The sequence below is a fragment of the Triturus cristatus genome, chromosome 2_1 (assembly GCF_964204655.1).
Source record: "Triturus cristatus chromosome 2_1, aTriCri1.1, whole genome shotgun sequence".
Taxonomy (NCBI): domain Eukaryota; kingdom Metazoa; phylum Chordata; class Amphibia; order Caudata; family Salamandridae; genus Triturus; species Triturus cristatus.
The window spans coordinates 897,478,126-897,497,134 of NC_140581.1; the positions used below are offsets into that span (position 1 = coordinate 897,478,126).

Here is a 19,009-nt window from a genome sequence, read left to right on the forward strand (position 1 = left end):
CAGATTGTGATAGCTATTATGATAGTTTCTTTGTTTCCTCTTAGTAGACCTTACTTCCCTATTTCACCCTTGTCATCCCCTCAGTGATAACATTACCCTCATCGTGGTAGTTTTCAACCAAGAAGGGAGCGAGTCACATTCGTAAACACATTTATAGAAACCACTAAAGCAGAATGTGGGTATATGAAGTGCTAAGATTCACTTAGAGCACAAATGGCTAGAAAAGACACCATGTCACACTGTAATGATCGATTTTCCCTCTTTTATAATTTCTATACACCAGAGTGTTTGGTGAAGGAACTATATAATGTACATAGAGGAGCTTAGCCTCTCTCTGTTTGTATATTATAGCCCTGATGAAGTCAGAGATGTAAGAACATCGTTTTCTGACGAAACACGTGTCGGCTCAAATTGAAGGCTATAACTGAAGGTGAGAGTATTTGAAAATTGAAGAATTTTGAGGAAATACATCGATTTGAATACAACAGGAATTGGATACATCTTTTCTTCACACATGGGTGCTCGGGAAATTGCATTGACTGTTTTTTGGACTGGGTTCTCCAGTTCATTTCTGTGGGCAATAGTGGCAGCCCACTTCCCTGGAGCACCTCATTTGAAAACTGTTCTTTTTGTACATGAGGAAATAAGTAATAAGCTTGCACAAGTGACCCTGCCACCTCTCTTTGTTATAAGCTGTAATGAGAACTAGCTTGTAAATTAAGTTTGTGCAAAATGTAATAGATAAGTATTCACCACTGTTTTGGTGCTGTGAAGCAGGTAGACCAGACCTGCCAGAGACTTATGTGTGCATTGTAGTAAGGTTAACATGTACATCACGGCCTCCATGTTAACCCTGTGCTATGGGTAGATAGCAAGTAAGAGGTAATGAAGTTAACAAATCTCATTGTGACTATTTTATCTTAAGTCTGTCTCAACATGGAGTAGCTTATGATGTGTGTATGTATGGTGCTTAACCATGTTACTGTTACTGAATTTAAAGTACTTGGAATAAGTAAAAAGATTATGACTCAGCCATGTCTCAAAGAGAGCCAGTGCCAAGATGGACCCCAGCTGGGTAGTATTCCCTATGTAAGTATTATCAGACAATAAGTTAGTCACTGCATTTTCTCGAATAAAGCAAGCCGCGTCAACTTGAAGCACAGATGTACCTGAAAACATGAAGGCTGGGCAACAACACAAGAGGTCCAACTCCACAGCTGACATGGAAAAGGGGGTACAGTCAAACAAAAAAACTACTGAGGTAACAATATAGGCTTAAAGATCAGTTTAAACTGAACCACCACTTGTTCACTAAACATCCCTTTACAACATAAAGCATAATGGAACTAAAAAGGCACTCTCCAATAGAGTCAACACCCAACACAGTAGTGGATAGTGGTTCACAAAAAAATACATTATATGCTAAGGGGCGAACGGTGCTGGTAGGTGAAGCAGTGTGCTCCCACCCCTTTTTTGTTTGAAAAGGCTCCCTTGAGCCATTGAGCTGATGAGCTTGTGAAGATGCACCTGTGAAAGGTACTGAGACCTGAAAGGCTTGTGGCAGCTTGCTCAGCAACCCCAGATCAAATTTGTTTTTATCTCTACTGATGACGGATGATATCCAGAAACACGTGTCTAGAGATTTACAGCCCTAACCTGCACCAACTTTGGTGGAATACTCCAGTAAAATTTCAGGTAAGCATGTACCATGAACTGCATTTACCATAATGCTAAGGGGGGTAACTGTGCTGGGAGGTGGAGCAGTGTGTTGCCACCCCTTTTTTTTTTTAAGGTCCCTTGATCCATTGAGCTGACGAGCTTGTGGAGATGCACCTGTGAGAGGTACTGAGACCTGAAAGGATTGTGGCAGCCTGCTCAGCAACCCCAGATCAAATTTGTTTTTAGGTCTCGGCTAGCGAAGGCTGCGCTTGCGCAGTCTCGCTCGCGAGATCTTATGACTTGGAGAAGAGGGGCTTGAACCCGCCCCTCTTCTCCCCTGTTCTCCATTGGCTGGCCTCGTAAATGCTGGCCAGCCATTGGAGAAGCGGCTTGTCGCGCAAAACAGGCCCCGTCTTTTTCGGATTGGGGGGCGTGTTTTTTCGTTGCTTTTCGCAGGGCGTGTTTTTCTCTCCTCCAGCCAATGGCAAGAGGAGAGAAAAAGAAACACGCCCCCCAATCCGAAAACGCCATTGCGTTTTCTCCGAGGCATTTCTGCTTCGCCTCGGAGAAAGGCAGTGGTGTTCAGGGCGATTCCCTTACGTCTCTGTTGCACATGCAGGAGCATTTAGAAAGAAATCCTCAACTCGGTACTCCCTGGTAATATGTTAACTAATCTACCTCTACTCTGACCCGTCCATCTTCGCTAACCTCCTTAACGTTCGCACAAGCGTCCTCTGTTACGAAAGGCCAATTGTCCCCTCAAAAGTAAAACGCTGGGAGACGCAAAGCCACGGAGCACCGGTAATCTCCTAGAGCCAAGATACTACCGAATATCAACCCGAGTAAGGTGAGATTCACAGAATATACCAAAACTGCATTGGTCAAATGCGCGAGGTTTAACTGTACCAGCACGACATAGAATATACAAAAATATCAACAAACGACTCGATGACATACGTTTGGCAGCCATATTGAAATGGTCATTTTTCCCATATTTTGCGGCTGCTGAAAGGAGAAACCCCCCAAAACATACATACTTGTTAAAACTATCAATTTAATCGTAACACTTTTGTTGAAAAGACGTAAACAGTCATTTTTTTATTTTTTGAGTTTATAATCACACGATATGGTTGTGCTATAATACCTCGAACAGAGTTATTTAAGCCAATTAGAGCCACATATTCTAAAACAAAGTGGAATGTTTGGTTTCAGGATTGGCGAATTAAGGTTGTAGTTCGTTGTTTTGTGTACTCTTTTCATGTCGTTTTACGATTTAGGTTTGTTTTTATGGACGTTTCAGCTTGTTATGACTTGACGTGCCTACGCTGGAAACTGGGTTTCCGGTAGCCCCTGAAACCTGGGGCAAAATGGGGAGGCGGTAGTGTTGTTACCCCTCTCCCTACTCACCTCTGTCTGACCTCCTGAGACTGGGACAGACCGACAGAACTGAGACTAGGACAGAGTAGGTGGAGGAAAGGCTGCAGGCATCGCCGGAAAGATGCGCGAAGGACGAGTGTGACGCGAAGGATGGAAGGAGTTCTATACAAATGGACCAATTACATGACCGGTACCTGCCTGCTTTTGTGTTTCAATGCTGTGCCCATCTCACTTACTTTAGTAACCACATTGTTTACCTCCACTGATCTAGAGTGACCTTTGAAATTTACCGGTTTCTGTTAACCTATGTGTTGAATATTTCCGTAGATTTGGTAACAAATTGAGTTAAGAGATCGTTTGTATATTTTGCAGCCACCACACATGAGCTTCCGATGCAGTATAAACAGGAAGCAACTACAAGAATGATGTGTTGTAACAACAACAAACCAGCACACACGTTGCCAGCATTTGTGTGGTGCGTTCCTACCATTTATATGATTCTGCGGTGCTTTTGGAGTCTGTGCGCCCTTTACGCTTAGCGTTGACTATGGTCAAGATTGTCTGTAGCGGTGTTTAAATATGAGAAACTTAGATTAGAATATTGGTTAGTAATGGTTTGTGTGCTCAATGGATCAAATAGGCAATGCGGTATCTTGTCGGGAATCTTTGTGAGGTTTGCTTATAAAGGTCTTTACTGAAGGACTTTTGCTCTTGATTTTGATTCCCATGGGTACTTGATTATTCAACTTGGGGAGACCGTCGTTTTGAGATTCCTTTTTACGTGAGTATATTGCTTCGATAAAATAGTGTGCACATGCAGTGTGAAATGTTTGACAGACAGCGGACTTCTATATTTCCCGAAACTTAACCCACATGCCCAGTAGTATTGGCAGAGTGTACAAGCCAGCGACTTTGTTAAAAGTACGAATAGTATGAGGAGCAGAGTGCATACTTGCCTCATCCCCAAATTATGTTTATTGGGGAGCAAAAGCACACAATCAATCTGAAGTCTAGCTGTTGATTAGGTAGTTAACAGTCTAATCCAGACAAAAAAAATTCCCATTGATTCCGAGTTACTCCAAGGTTGCAAATAGAACTGCAATTCAGTGCAAAGTCTTTTGGGTTGTAAAGAAATAATGACACAAGCATTTACAATGCAACGGTCTCGGCATTGTTAAAGTTAGAGCTATTGCTATTGCTCAGGGCATTATTTTTGTTTGTTTTTGTTTTTAACAATGCCGTTTATTTAAATGTTTTGAAAACAAAAACATAAACAAAAATAATGCCATAGGCAATGTCAATAGCTCTAACTTTACCAATGCCGAGACCATTGCATTGTAAATGCTTGTTATCTCTACTGATGACGCATGATATCCAGAAACACGTGTCTAGAGATTTACAGCACTAACCTGCACCAACTTTGGTGGAATACTCCAGTAAAATTTCAAGTAAGCATGTACCATGAACTGCATTTATAATAATGCTAAGGGGCGAACTGTGCTGGGAGGTGAAGCAGTGTGCTCCCACCCCTTTTTTGTTTTTCATCCTTGTTGCAATTACACATATGGCTGAATCAAGGTTGACAATGCCTTGGATCTTCCCTACATCTAAACTCGCCCAGTACTATTGTGCATGCATGCACTTACCGGTCAGTGATGACCTTGAGAATCAAGCCAGGAACAAACATTTCTTTAGAAGCAATCCATTTACTCAAAGTCATAGTATTCCAGTTGAACCCCATCAATCATTGCTTACACATAGTGGCTTTCTTCTCTTTCAAGTTCAACTTATGAGATCAACAAACCAAGTTGCAGGGCTCAAAAACTGGTTAACTCGAGCTCCCTCGTCAAAAGGAGGTTCAGACTTATAGTATAAGCACCACAGAAGAGAAAAAGCACCAAGATATCTTACTTCAAGCTCAACCTCTGGATTTCGTTCTTCACCTTGACGACTACGGGTGCTCTGAAACAAAGTACAGGAAACAATATAAAACTTTACGCTCAGCATTTAGTGGTGTAGTTAGTTACACATACTTGGAAAATTAAAATAAAAAATGAAAGAAATATCGTAATCATTCATAAATGGCTTGCCTATTTCATAATGCTAGTTATATTTCATGCAGAAATAACCTGAGCCCTTTACTTCATTATTCAGTTTTGGTGTAGCACTGTTTAAGCTCAATTCGAGGGACAGAAGCTTTAGTATGCTTGGCATAATGTGCCAAAACAAATAATAATAATAGTGCCAGTGTTGTGCGTCTTACCATCGTTCATGTCAGTGCAACTAATACATACTAATCTTTTATGCAGAATACATTTTGTCCCATGGTGATTGGCTACAAATTGAGGGGGCAGGGCTTAAGCTGTTGCTATCATGTGCAAGTTAAGAGTGTTAAATCTTGTGACTTACAGTCATCACTTTAGGCTTAGAATTACAAAGAGCTGAGACATACAATGGAGGAAACATATGTTCACAGAACATGTCCTTCTACTGAAAAGTAGACCACCATTAGCTGGCATTGCGTCACAGAATGATCAAGCTGATACAGCTCCTGTACACCACTCCCACCATCAGAGTCAAAACTGGTCAACTGATATCCAGACCCATCGCAGTCAGATACAGGACCAGGCAGGGTTGCCCCCTCCTCCTATTTGCATTAGTAGTCGAACCTCTGGACCAGCGGTTCGGCTAGATGGGTCAGGATTGAGGGATTCCTATGGAAAGGGAGGCACACATGGTCTTCTCATATGCAGAGGACGCCCTCATATACCCGGGAGATATTTGCATGGAGGTAACAGAAATAGTGGAGACACACATCGCTTTTAAGAAGGCTTAAGGACTTTGGGCTAACTAGGCTGAAACCCATTAAATCCCATATGCCCCGCACAAAGTTTTGTGATAGATACACACGAAGAACGCTAGGAAAACATCTCATTTCGTTATCTCAGAACAAATAAGGTACTCTGATCCGGTTGACAGGCCATGCTACATTCCCCGGAACTACGCATAAAGGTAGTAGAAAGCACCAAATTCAATGATTATGGAGCTCAGGCATTTAGAGTGCAGATAGGGTGAAGATTTCTGGGGTGAACTGAAAGGTTTATGCAGCAATAAAATTATCATACAATACCTCCAAATACAAACTAGATGGAAACCTTCTGCGTGCAACTTCTGCTATAAAGGACCGCATCAACTTTTGGAAGACACTGCTAATAGCAGTCCCAAGTAGGGTTGCACTTTATGGCAATCCTGCACCGCTTGCTGTATTACTTATCCAATCTCCGGTTCCAAATTCCGAGATCCAGATTTCACCCACTGGAAAGGATGCACAGTAATATGGAACAATGGCAGACTGAAAGTTGCACTTCGAAAACTCAAACTTCCCACTGAACAAGGGGCCTAGGTGTTCCAGATATCAAACAATACTATTTGGCAGACCAACTACAATGACCAGCCCACTGGTTAGCTGGTCATCATTTCCAGGAAACAAAAGCCCACAATGATTATACAGCACTAGATATCACACGCAAAACCTTTGTTCCTATAGCCCCAGAACCAACGGCAAGCAACAAGCTGCTACAAGCTAATGCATAGCAGTAGCAGTTGCACCGGATTTGGTGCCATATGCACCGGCAATCCCCATGAGAATCCTTTTCTACTTTGAAGTGGGCTCAGAGTCTAGTCCTGCATCTCAATGGAGAACTTTGGGTTACTCTGCTTAGGGAATCCCATCCTTTGGACACACTCACTGAACACAACAAATTACCAGTAAGCCAATTCTTGACACAATGATACAGCCTGGCGACATTGAATGACACCTGAAACATCACTGACACTTAACCAGCCCCTCACCCGGTACTTCAAACACTTTTAACTATCGGTCCAGGAAAAAGGCTGGTCTCTGGCTTGTACAAACAATTCCGAAACCTACTACAACCCTCTTATTACAACTCCATACTAAATGGGACATTGAACTCGTGTACCCTCTCCTTCAAAAAGAATGAGAAATCAAGCCATCTCCCTCTCTCACAAAATATCATGGATCATATTTAACATCATCACAGCTGCAAACAATCTACAACACTGCTAACGCTACATGCCCCTGTTGCCAAGACCCGAACGATGGAATGGCATAAGTTCTGGCCTGCCCGGTTGTATCCACTTACTGGGAGGAGATCCGCACTATTTTGAAGTCTGTATCTGACCTAGAAAACATATTCAAAACGTAACGCTGCCTTTTAGGCTTATTCAAACGCCCAACAGTGGGAAAAGTAGTTTTCAGGTAATTAGAACTGGCACTCCTATTAACTAGGAGATCAATCGCCATGAAGAGGAACTCGTTTTCCCGGGGTCCTGTCTCACGTTGGTGAGCAACCATCCTGGAATGGATCAGGACTTGGTTCCAGCTAGACTTGGCTACACTTCAATCATTACTGGGATCCATCAAGTCCAGCTCCCAACTTGACGCCCTTTCCCCTTCCAGACTCAGACTCTTGGTTGAAGCGGTCATTACTGTGATTCTCAAACTTCTCAATACCTGATTAAACTCAGGACACGTACCTCAGAGTTGGAAACATGTCCTGGTCATCCTTTACTGAAAAAAAACGGACTTGAGTCTCTATGTTACTCAAACTTACGCCAGATATCACTCCTTTTTGTTTTCTCTAAGTTACTGAAAAGACACGTCAATGCCCAACTCTCCTCTTTTGTTGCAATTCACAATTTGTTTAATCCGTCACAGTATGGCTTAAGATCAGGCTATAGCACGGCATTGGCTTTGCTTGGGGTCACTGAATATCTCAGGCAACAGCTAGACTGTGGAGGTACAGCCGCTCTCATTCTATTGGATTTGAGTGCGGCATTTGATACGGTGTCACACTCCATCTTGGCAGACCGTCTTGAAGCCTCAGGTATTGAGTGTTTGGCCTTGAGGTGGCTGATCTCTTTTTTTAAAACCTCACACCTTTCATTTCTTCTGGAATAACACCAGGTCGAATCCCTTATCATTATCTTCTGGTGTGCCTCAGGGATCAATTCTGAGCCCTCTGCTCTTTAATATGTATGTTTGCCCTCTGGCAGAAATGCTGAGAAGTCGGGACTGACCACCTTTTCTTATGCAGATGATACCCAGATTATCTTCTCTCTCTCAGCCGCTCAGCATCAAGTTCCCTCCCTGCTCCAGCTCGGACTGAATAATATCTCCTTGTGGATGACCAGAAATGCCTTGAAGCGGAAAGGCACAAAAACAGAGGTCCTTGTTCTGGGTAATAACCCTGAACTTTGGAAACTAACCATTGGCCTGATACTCTGGGACCATTACCTGCTCCGGTTCCTAAAGTTAGGAACCTGGGTTTTATTATTGATAAAAATCTCTTCCTCAAACCTCCCGTGTCCGGGGTCACTGCGACCTGCTTTGCTGTTCTCAAAAGGCTTAAAAAGATTCTCTGGTTAATTCCACCGGCCGCCCAGAGAGTGGTAATGCAGGCTTTGGTGACATCCAGACTAGATTACGACAATGTTTTGTATTTGGGCGCAGATAAAGCCTCAGTCCACCGTCTGCAGATCATACAGAATGCAGCTGCGCGCTTCCTTTTTCGGCTACCTAGACATGCCTCAGTTTCACCTTTGCTTCATAAACTCCACTGTCTCAAGGTGAACAAGCGCATCGAATTCAAGGCTTTATGCTACAGGTTCCGGGCCAAACATGGTTTTGCGCCCTCTCATATACAAAGCCTGCAAATACCTTACGCGCCTGCCCGACAGCTGAGATCATTCAGCCTCTCACTGTTTTCTGTGCCCAGGTTCCGCCTTGCTCGCATGAGAGGCTGCTCGTTTTCTTACTTGGGCCCAAAACTCTGGAACTTTTCCAATTGAGCACAGGAAGTGTCACTCGTTGCTAGCCTTCCGTAAGAATCTAAAGACTTTCTTTTATACCCACCAAGTTTAATTCTACATCCGGAGCGGTCGTTTTTTTGCAGCCTGCGGCTTGTCTGATGCCCTGTACAGCACCAGGAGACCCTGTTGGGTAGCCTTGCACTCTATAAATCTATAAATAAAAATAATAATGGATCCATATGGAGTATGTGGCTGTGCTAAGAGAGGAGGACAGGGCACTACGCAAACGCACTATTGCGACACACTGGGACGAATTGACAATTGCCTTCCAAGAGGACATTCGCCCCCCTGAACGGCTGAGAGTTATGGCAAATCCATGAAATCCCCCCTCTTATATGTGCTGTGACTAATGCGCCCCCACCACCCCGGCCATACTTCCCACCCTTCCTACCACTAAGGGTCCCAAACATGGGGGATAAATAATATAGTGGTTGTCTGAACAGAAACTTGATGCATTACCCAGAATCCCTTTGTGCCCTGCTGTCTTTACCATTTCACAATGTCTACCATACTCAACAGGTACGCATTTTAATGTTAGTTTGTGTTGTTTGTTTACCTACTACATTATTTTCACTGATGCTGATCCTGTTGCTCATCATACCAGAGCCATGTGGGCACTAACCGGATTAAAAACAAGGTAGTGTGCACACCTGCTCTAAGGTTACAGGGTTGTGCGCTTGGAAATTAGGCCAACATGTTTCTTGCCTTAAGTCAAGTAGACGGCAATTCGGCGTAGTCAAGTAGCCCGGGCTGGCAGAGTGAGGGGTAGGACGACTGCCGAACAAACGGAGTTCGCGATGACACTACACCTTATAGTGTCTGCACCTGCCGGTACACGTTAGTACGCATTGTTGACCCAAATAGGGCTATATTGTAGATCTACAGGTACCACATTTTAGGGTGCTGTATGGGTGGTCGCTACTTTTTCACTAATTCAGACCACCACCAAAAAGCGTAGATAGATCTTACTCCGGCCCTGAAGAATTGCCGTCTACTTGACTTAAGGCAAGAAACATGTTGGCCTAATTTCCAAGCGCATTACCCTGTAACCTTAGAGCAGGTGTGCGCACTTCCTTGTTTTTAATCAGGTTAGTGGCCACATTTCGATAAAGTTGTTTTGAGTGGACCACTAATTTCTGTTTTAACCTTACACCTCTTTCACATTGATACATTTACACTCACTAAGGGCCCTCACATGCAGTACACCCAACCGCAAAAAGGAAAAAAGATCTCCGCCAAGAATGCTCCATCATGGGTGCCGATCGGGTATTACAACAAACAAATGATGGACGGAATGCTGACAATGCATACATTCTCCCCCAGTCAAGAGATCTGGGTTAAATCCATCGTTCTTCTATCGGGTATTACAGCGCCGACCCGATAAGGAGCAGACCCAATGATGAAGCAAGACACCTAGCTGGCTGGGTGTGTGAGGGTCTTTTTACGAAAGGAGGAAAGTTTTCTCCTGTCCTGAGTGTTCTCTCTACACATAAAATTACCTGTTCTCTCTACACATACAATTACCTGCAACACACTATAGGAACGGCATACCAACTTGCTTTGTACTAGGTTTCGGGCCTGTATGCTGGACCTAGTTTAATTGGCCTATATTCCCACTTCCTTGGAAAAAAATATAACAGTACAAGGACATGGCCTAGAAGTACTGCATCAGCATTGTTTACACAAACCAAAACCCGTTGTAAGGAAAATTCCTCACAAGATACAGAGACCCGATGAGTTCTGAAGATCCAAGGGTCGACTAGAGAGCTGCCAAATAGTATATTATTAGCCACAAGGCCAATGTTCTAAAATCAATCTAGTACCTAGAGCACAAGAGCTACAGAAACGTTCTGGGTTACATCTCTGAACCAGAAGTTCCTAGGACCTTCGATTTGTCTTTAAATAACCTATTTTTAACTGATCTTTGCACTCACCTGTAAATACAAGCGTAGTTTTTCTTGAATTTGTAACTCTAAATAGGCATTGCAGCTACTGAGTGGTATTACCACTTGGCAAGAGTATACCCCTGAATTGCTCACCCTTCATACCAAGAGAGAGTCAAAGAAGAAACTGCCCAGTAACCACCTACTTCTCCAGAACAGCACAACCATCTGAACTTAAACAGCATAAAAAAAAAATTGTAGTAAACAACAATTTGACCCAAAATACGATACCTTCTTCTCCTGGCCAGAGAAGGAGGGTGCAATCCCATCTTCAAAAGAGAAACTCAACAATCTTGTGGTCTGGTATGACACAGAGCTAACTTTCAATGAACACCACAAGTGTCAGAGAAAAATCAACTCTCAAAATATTGTGTTGAAAGAGACACTCCAACTTCTCCAGATAAGATTTTTATGTAACTCCAAAAGGTACAAACTAGAGCATCAAATCCAGGTGACAACAACTAAACAGTTGTAAAACAAAATCACTTCCTTCGGCCTAAAATGGATCCTCTTTTCAGAAGATCGATCATACCCTATGCTCAATTAGGACAGTCACTTATGGTGCCTTAATTGTAAAGAGATCAGAAGTCTGACAAAGCAATGTACTTACATCTAAATTACTCTAATGCTTTAAATGCGGATTCACTATCCAGCTACATCTCAAAAGCTGCAATTAGCCTAAAATGCAGCAGTAAGACAGATTTTTGATTTGATATACTGGATTAAGTTCTCATCAACCTTCCATGAAGGGAGCACAGGTTGCCATGTTAGTCAAAAATGACAAGAACCCCAACTTATCCAGTTTCTAGAGGCCAATTTCGCTGCTGAATATTGATGTAAAAATACTTAGTGGGATAATGGCAGAACATCTCCTCCCGAGGATGCCCAAGCTTATCCACTCAGATCGAGTGGGATTTATACCACAAAGAAGTACAAATCAAAACTTGTGTGGCATGCCCCAGGTTTGTTGGAGACTGACTATGCCATAGCACTGATGGATATCGAACAAGCGTTCGACTCCGTAGTGAGGTCCTATATGTGGTAGGTCCTTCAGCGACTTGGGGTGGGTGAGCAGTTCTTAAAATGGGTGCAGTTGCTTTATGCAGCTCCCACTGCCAGAGTCTGGGTGGGTGGGTAGGATGGTGTCTGGACGGCTCACTCTTTGTCAGGGCACCCATCAGGATGTCCACTCTCCCTCCTATTATTTGCAATAGTTATGGAGTCTCTAGCCGTGCGTCTGCGGACTGTGCTGGACCGCTGGGGTGCTAAGCATGGGGAGACTAATCGTGTAGTTTCTCTACATGCAGACAATACACTGGTCTATTTGACACAGCCAGAGAGCTCTATACCTTTGCTTCTTGCGGAACTTCGGTGATGTCTCGTGACTTCGCATCAACCCCAGGAAGTCGAGGGTGGTCCCTGTCAGTTGACTAGCCATGGTCCCAATGGAGGAGTGACTGCACATCGAGTTACCGTGGGTGGGAGAGGGGGCACGATATCTGGGTATCCACCTGGCAAACAAAGCCACTGCCTACCTTGAGCTTACAGTTGGTCAGGTTGTGGAAGGGTTGCGGGGGTCGAGCCGCTTCTGAACAGATATGCCATTGTCGCTAATGAGGTACATTGCAATCATTAAAATGATTGTTCTGCCTTGGTACCTATGGGCAATGCAACACTCACTCTAGACAATCCCGCAACCTTATTTTTGTACGCTAGAGAGTCCACTGCTAGACCTCTTGTGGAGGAAGAAACAAAGAAGGGTGCGGCTGACAACGCTACAGAGGACGTGGGAAAAGGGAGGACTGGAGGTGCCCCACTTGGAGTTTTATTACATGGCCTCTCAGTTGCAGCACGCGGTTCACTGGTTAGACAGAGATGTTAATTGGGAGAAACGCCTGCTGGCGGGAACATACGGTGACGGTTCGCTGACAGAGCTGCTGATGCTGGGAAGCGGAGTCCACAGGGATTGCCTGTATATTTTGCGCCATGTAGAAGCAGTATGGGAGAACGTGGCGTAGCATGCCCCGTTCACTCCTGATAAGCCCCTGTGGGCTCTGCACCCTTTCGTCAGTATCGCAGACTCCATGTTGGTTCGCCGTTGGAGGGATGGAGGATGCCAGACGCTGGGAGACCTTTATGTGGACGGGAGGTTAGAGACTCAGGAGGAAGCACAGGATATCTTTGCTCTAGGACCAGGCCGATTCCAGCAATATGGGAAATTCTCTAGTGTTGCACGTGAGCTTTGGCCGGGGTTCCCGGAGGAACCTCCTACCACTAACACTCTGAAAGTCATGTTGTACATGGCGCAGGGTAGGCGACTAATTTTCCATCTTTACAGTGCACTAAGAAATTAATTACCGGGAGAGACCCTTGGAATCCAGCAAAAGTGGGATATGCTATTGGATGAACCCCTGACGGAGAGTGACTGGAGGAAGGTACACGAAGGAGTGCAGAGGGTTAGTGCAAATACACGGTTTAAGCTCCTTCAATACAATCTAGTACATCAAGTATACCTCACCCCACGCACACTACATATAATCTACCTGTCCCGTAGGGATGAATGTCCCAGATGCAACCAACAAGGGTGAGGACTTTCTTCATATGGTCTGGCCATGTTCGCTACTGCTCCCCTATTGGGAGGAAGTACTTACAAGTCTGCGAGAAGCCACGGGCTGGAACATTCCCAAGGATATTAGGCAAGCACTACTGGGAGTATTGCCTGGGTCAAAGCACAAGAAAATAAACAAGCGATTTGTCAATCTGAAACTTGCCTTGGCTAGGAGGCGTGTAGTTATAGCATGGATGCATCCTCGGCCCCCCGCGGCTTGCGGACTGGATTAGAGATGTGAGCCAATGGGTAATTGAGGAGTCGGTATGAATGAAATTTGTGCAGAAGGATGATAAAGTTGAGGAGGACCTACTGGCATGGGCCTCTATGCTGGCGGACATACAGGGAGGCCAAGCGACAACATCTCAAGAAGCCCCGGCAGGAGAGGCCTCCCAAAGAAGGGAATAAGAGTGAAAAACTGCCTAGGCATGTTTGGTAATCTGGCAAATAGTAATCATTTTGGATTGTGCATGGAACCATGTAATCTGACACGCACTGAAAGGGGAAGGGAGGGTAGGGGAGGAGGAGGGAGAGTTAGTTTAATGATATATTCTGTGTGCATTATATTAGAAAGGACTGTCAGGGGAACTACGTTGTCTGCAAGTGGTGATTGAAGCAAACGATGACCTGCATGCAGATGTAATGCCATTACTTACAAATGCCAATTAAACTTTCAGAGTACAAAAAAAAAAAGTTCTCATCAACCTAATCAGCACTACATTGGCTTTCAGTAAAAACACATTTTATTTTTAAGTTATACTGTAATACATGTCTGCACATTTTAGCCCCATCATAAGTACATCTCTGGCCCCCTGTAGGTCAGCCCACACGCTTAGGAGTTCTAGTGAAAGTTGAATGGTGGTGTCCACTTTTACGTTGACCTCTAAACCTGGACAAAGCTGCTCTATTCTGGTCGTCAATGCACATCAAAATACGTAACTTTTCTAAAACTTCCAATCTCTGGTTCCCTTTCTGTGGAGTTCAAGGTGGGATGATCAGCATTTAGTGACCCTAGGCTACTGGGAGCCGTGTAATGATGTAGATGTAAATGCAGTAGTAGTTGTCGTAAAATGACTAAAATATTTCATCAAGCACCGCTTGTGAAGGGCCCAGACCTGTGAATCCACCTAAACCAAACCAATCTGCTATCAAGAAACTGTTGCAAACTAGCCTCTTCAAAACCATATTCCCCAGCAAATATTCAAGTTCTATACCACCACTATTTCCCTTAAAAATGAGCCATGCCCTGTAGCTACAGAGTACATGGACTGAACAGCTAATACCGATGTCTTCCTGACTGCAACAACAGTATTCCCTCATTTGAATGCTCCGCCTTTAACTTTTTTCACCACAAAACAATGCAATACTCTACAGTGGCTGCAGGAAAAAGGTTGTTATAAAACAACTCAATAAATAAATACATTTATTGTTATGTTTGGCAGCAGAAATCTTAACGAGTACGAGTTCACTGTAGTTTATCTGCAACCAGCATTTGAAGGACGTTTATGCTGCTGCAGTCTTGACTATGCATGGTAAGTACACTATTGGCCACAAAGTGCACAGTATCTTCTTTTTCAGGTTGGCAAGGATGGATAGGCACCTCGGGAACGGACTAAGAAAAATCAAAACTTATCTAAGAAGCTGCTACAAATTGGGTCCAATGCTTGCTTCAGAATGAATAGAGAAACTACACTTTGTCGAAGAAGCTGGGTTACAAGTTTGAAATCCGATTCTTTATAGTACTGGAATATTGCCTCATCAACAACTTTGTCCTAAGCAAACTGGATTATTTGTCAGACTCCTGCAGTAGTCCTTCTGCCCTTGGACAATATGAACCTCAAGCTCTCAAGTCTCAATATCAAGCTACCTAGCTTTTTTCATTAATCTCCATCTCTCTTGCTATCTCTCCATCTCAGACTCAGCAAAAATTGAGAGAGGCTCAAATTGACTATGCACTTCTATATCCAGCGCACCTACGAGTAACGCACCAAGGCAAGCAAACATTCTTTACTAAGCCGCACCAAATGGAGGACTTTCTGAAAAGGCTCAAGCGTAACAACAACACATCAGACTCTCCGACCTCATCACCCAGATCGAGATCTACAGCCACTGAGTAATCGGTGCCAAAGTTGCACACAGCGAAGCAGCGCGATGACAGTACCTCCGGTGATTGGAAGCAAGCATCCTCCAGATCCGGTCACTCACCATCGAACATCAGATAAATGACACACTGGGACTATGGGACAATTAATGCTGAGCGCCCGCGTCCTCTCTGAGCCTGACCATCCCATCGCTTCAGCTCTCAGAGGGCAGGGTGTGACCGTGCTTACACCTAGAAGTCCCCTCCCCCCCACCCCCTAGGGTGCTCCCCCCTTTGTTCTGTACTGCGCAACAGCACACAGTTTGTTTTTGAAGTTACGGGTAATTTGGGAGGGGGGTAGGGAACATAATACTGGAATGTTTGGGATGCTTCAGTGGGAGGGGGAGGGATAAGGACTGTTCTTGGAATTCACTCATAGCACACGAGCCACAAGTGAAAAACAGATGCATTGTTGTTGTCTAATATATCGGCTTTATAACCACAGCATAATCATATTCTCACTTAACGTTGCTAGCTACAACTGATGGCTAATCTAACCACATCACAGAATCTGCACATCCTTACATGGAACGTAAGAGGTCTAGGAGATCCAAGGAAATGCCGGCAAATATTGGCATACTTGGACAGGCATCAGGTTCACATTGCGATGCTCCAAGAGACCCATATCAATCCCAATCACCAAAACACCTTTGTGCACAAATGGGCTGACCACAGAATATTTTCTGCCTATTCCTCTTACTCCAGGGGGACGGCCATACTTATTAAGAAAAATACTCCCTTTGTGCTTGCTGGGTCAGAACAAGGCCCACACAGGCGTTACTGCATTGCATGGGGCAGGCTGGGCACGGAATCGGTCACCCTGGTGTGCTGTTACGGCCCCAATGTAGACTCCCTCGATTTATTTTTTACTATACTCTGGGGAAAGATCACAGCGATAGGGTCCACGCATATAATATGGGGAGGGGATTTCAATGTCACTCTCAACCCTGCCGTTGACAGGTCTAACTCCTCGGCACACCACTACAACAGATCGCAACACGCCCTACATGGCATATTGAGAGCTAACGGACTATTAGACGCCTTGCGCCATCTCCACCTGCACACCACTGAAGGCACACACTTCACCGCTCAATATGCGTATTGGGCCCGTCTATATTATTTCCTGCTTATACGCGGGCTTGGCCCGTCGATCACTGCAGTAAGGCATTTAGCGAGAACTTATTCCGATCATGCCCCTGGGTTATAGCGTCCCACGCAAAAGCTGGAGGTTATCCCCTTTAACACTGCTAGATGCAGTATTTCAGGATGAGCTGGGGCAAGAAATCCAGGAATTCCTACAGAGAAATAAAGAATCAGTAGACAGTGTTTCAGGACAAGCTCACGGAATATACCAACACTGCGGATCAGGAGGCGAAATTCAGGGATAAGCACTGGGTAGCCCGCAGATACAGGGAGGGTTGAGCGCCCTGGGAAGACCCTGGCCGAAACAATACGTAAGCCCCACTTTTCAAACTACGTCTTAGAGATAGAAGGTCCGGAGGCTGTTCTCTATAGAGACACTGCTGATATAATCAACCAGTTCACTACACAGTACTCCACGCTGTACACATCCAATAGACAGGATGCCCTCGACTTAGACAATTATTTGGAGGACTTGGCACTAGCTTGGCTGGGATATTCACAACAGGAGTTTTTGTGTGCCCCCTTTGAGCTCGACGAGATACGGGAGGCCATAATGCACATGAAATCAGGCAAGGCCCCTGGATTAGACGGGCTCCCTGTTGAATTTTACAAAACATACATAGACCTCTTAGTCCCCATCATTCAAGAAGTATACAAGGACGCTCTCGAAACAGCGCACTCCCTCTCTCCATGAGAGAGGAACTCATCACTTCCCTACTCAAACCTGGGAAGTCAGCACTCCACTGTGATTCCTACAGACCATTGTCTCTCATCAATTGAGACACTAAAATCTTGGCCAAAGTTATAGCTAACCGATTGAACCTGCTCATGGAGAAGCTGGCCCTACCTGATCAAGCGGGCTTTATCCCCGGACGGGCGACCACACCCAATCTCCGCACCTTCTTCTCAATCCTCCACAATGTAGACCCAGACCTGCCGCTGGCTGCGGTTTTCCTAGACGCCACAAAGGCGTTCGATTCAGTCGAGTGGGACTACTTGTTTGGAGTTTTGCAACGGATAGGCTTCCCTCCCTTAGTCCTATCGTGGATCAAACTACTATATCAACTCCCAACAGCCAAGGTCCTAATAAATAGTCACCTATCTCAGGCCTTTCCCATTACCAGGGGCACCCGACAGGGGTGCTCTCTCTCCACTTTACTCTTCGCCCTGGCGGTAGAACCATTGGCAGACAAACTATGACAGCACCATCAAGACAAGGCGCTGCGGAATAACCTTCCGTGCCTCATTGATTAAAACGGTGGTTCTCCCGCGGCTACTATATTTATTCCTCAATATTCCGTACCATCCTGGAAGGCATTTTTTTAAAGCACTACGATCAGAAATGATCCAGTTAGTATGGGGGGGGGGGGGAGGGGGGGGAGGGGGAATAAACAACCGAGACTGCAATGGAACATTCTCATCAGGCTTTATTCACAGGGGGGCTTTGATATCCCGCATTTCGAACTCTATTACATATGTGCCCAAGCACACTATGCTTACTACTGGTTTCATCCTCACCGTTAAATGCCACAGGTCACTGCGGAACAGTGGCTGGCTGATCCGATACCTCTCGACAGAGCAATATGCACTACCCCCAACGACGAGACAAGGCACCAACCACTGTGACCTGTACAGTTGCGGCCTGCAACCGTATCCTGACCCTACTGCAATGTCCCATGCTATACTCTCCGCTGCTTCCACTATCAGATCATCCCCGCATACCACTATTCCAGGAGGTAGGATTTCACAAGCTATCGAAGCGGATACACGTCAAAACATGGGGTGAACTTTACCATAATGGGCAATTTCGAACACTAGATCAAATGTTCCACGAAATCCCACCATCCCCTCTGGAGACATTTCTTTATGCCAGGCTCTGAGACAGGGTATACGCTCTATTACATCAGGGTTCCCCCTGATTAGCCCCATTACAACAAATACTTTGGGCAATTTCCCCAGGCTACATGGTTTCTGCACTATATCACACACCATACATACGACGCAGGTGGTACCCCCCTGTGCCTCTCGCACGCACTGGAAGTCCGAGCTAGGCTACAAGCTCACAGATGAACACTGGACATATTGCTGCCTACAAACCAAACAAATCTCAGCCAGCAGCCGCTTGCGTATTACAAAATTTTTACATCGTTTATATTACACCCCGGTCAAAATGGCAAAATATAAGCTGAAAGATTATGACCGCTGCGATAGATGTGGCGCTCCAGGGGCGGACTTCCTCCACCT

At 44.9% G+C, this 19,009-nt stretch overlaps 1 protein-coding gene across 4 annotated transcripts in view; it reads right to left on the bottom strand.

Annotated features, from left to right (window-relative positions):
• Window positions 1-19,009, bottom strand: part of NAA35 (N-alpha-acetyltransferase 35, NatC auxiliary subunit) — a 478,604-nt gene that overhangs the window by 291,491 nt on the left and 168,104 nt on the right. For all 4 annotated transcript variants that reach the window (XM_085633095.1, XM_085633094.1, XM_085633092.1 and 1 more), the window contains exon 9: window positions 4,948-4,998. In XM_085633095.1, coding sequence (XP_085489221.1) covers window positions 4,948-4,998 — 51 coding nt within the window. The remainder of the gene's footprint in view (window positions 1-4,947; window positions 4,999-19,009) is intronic.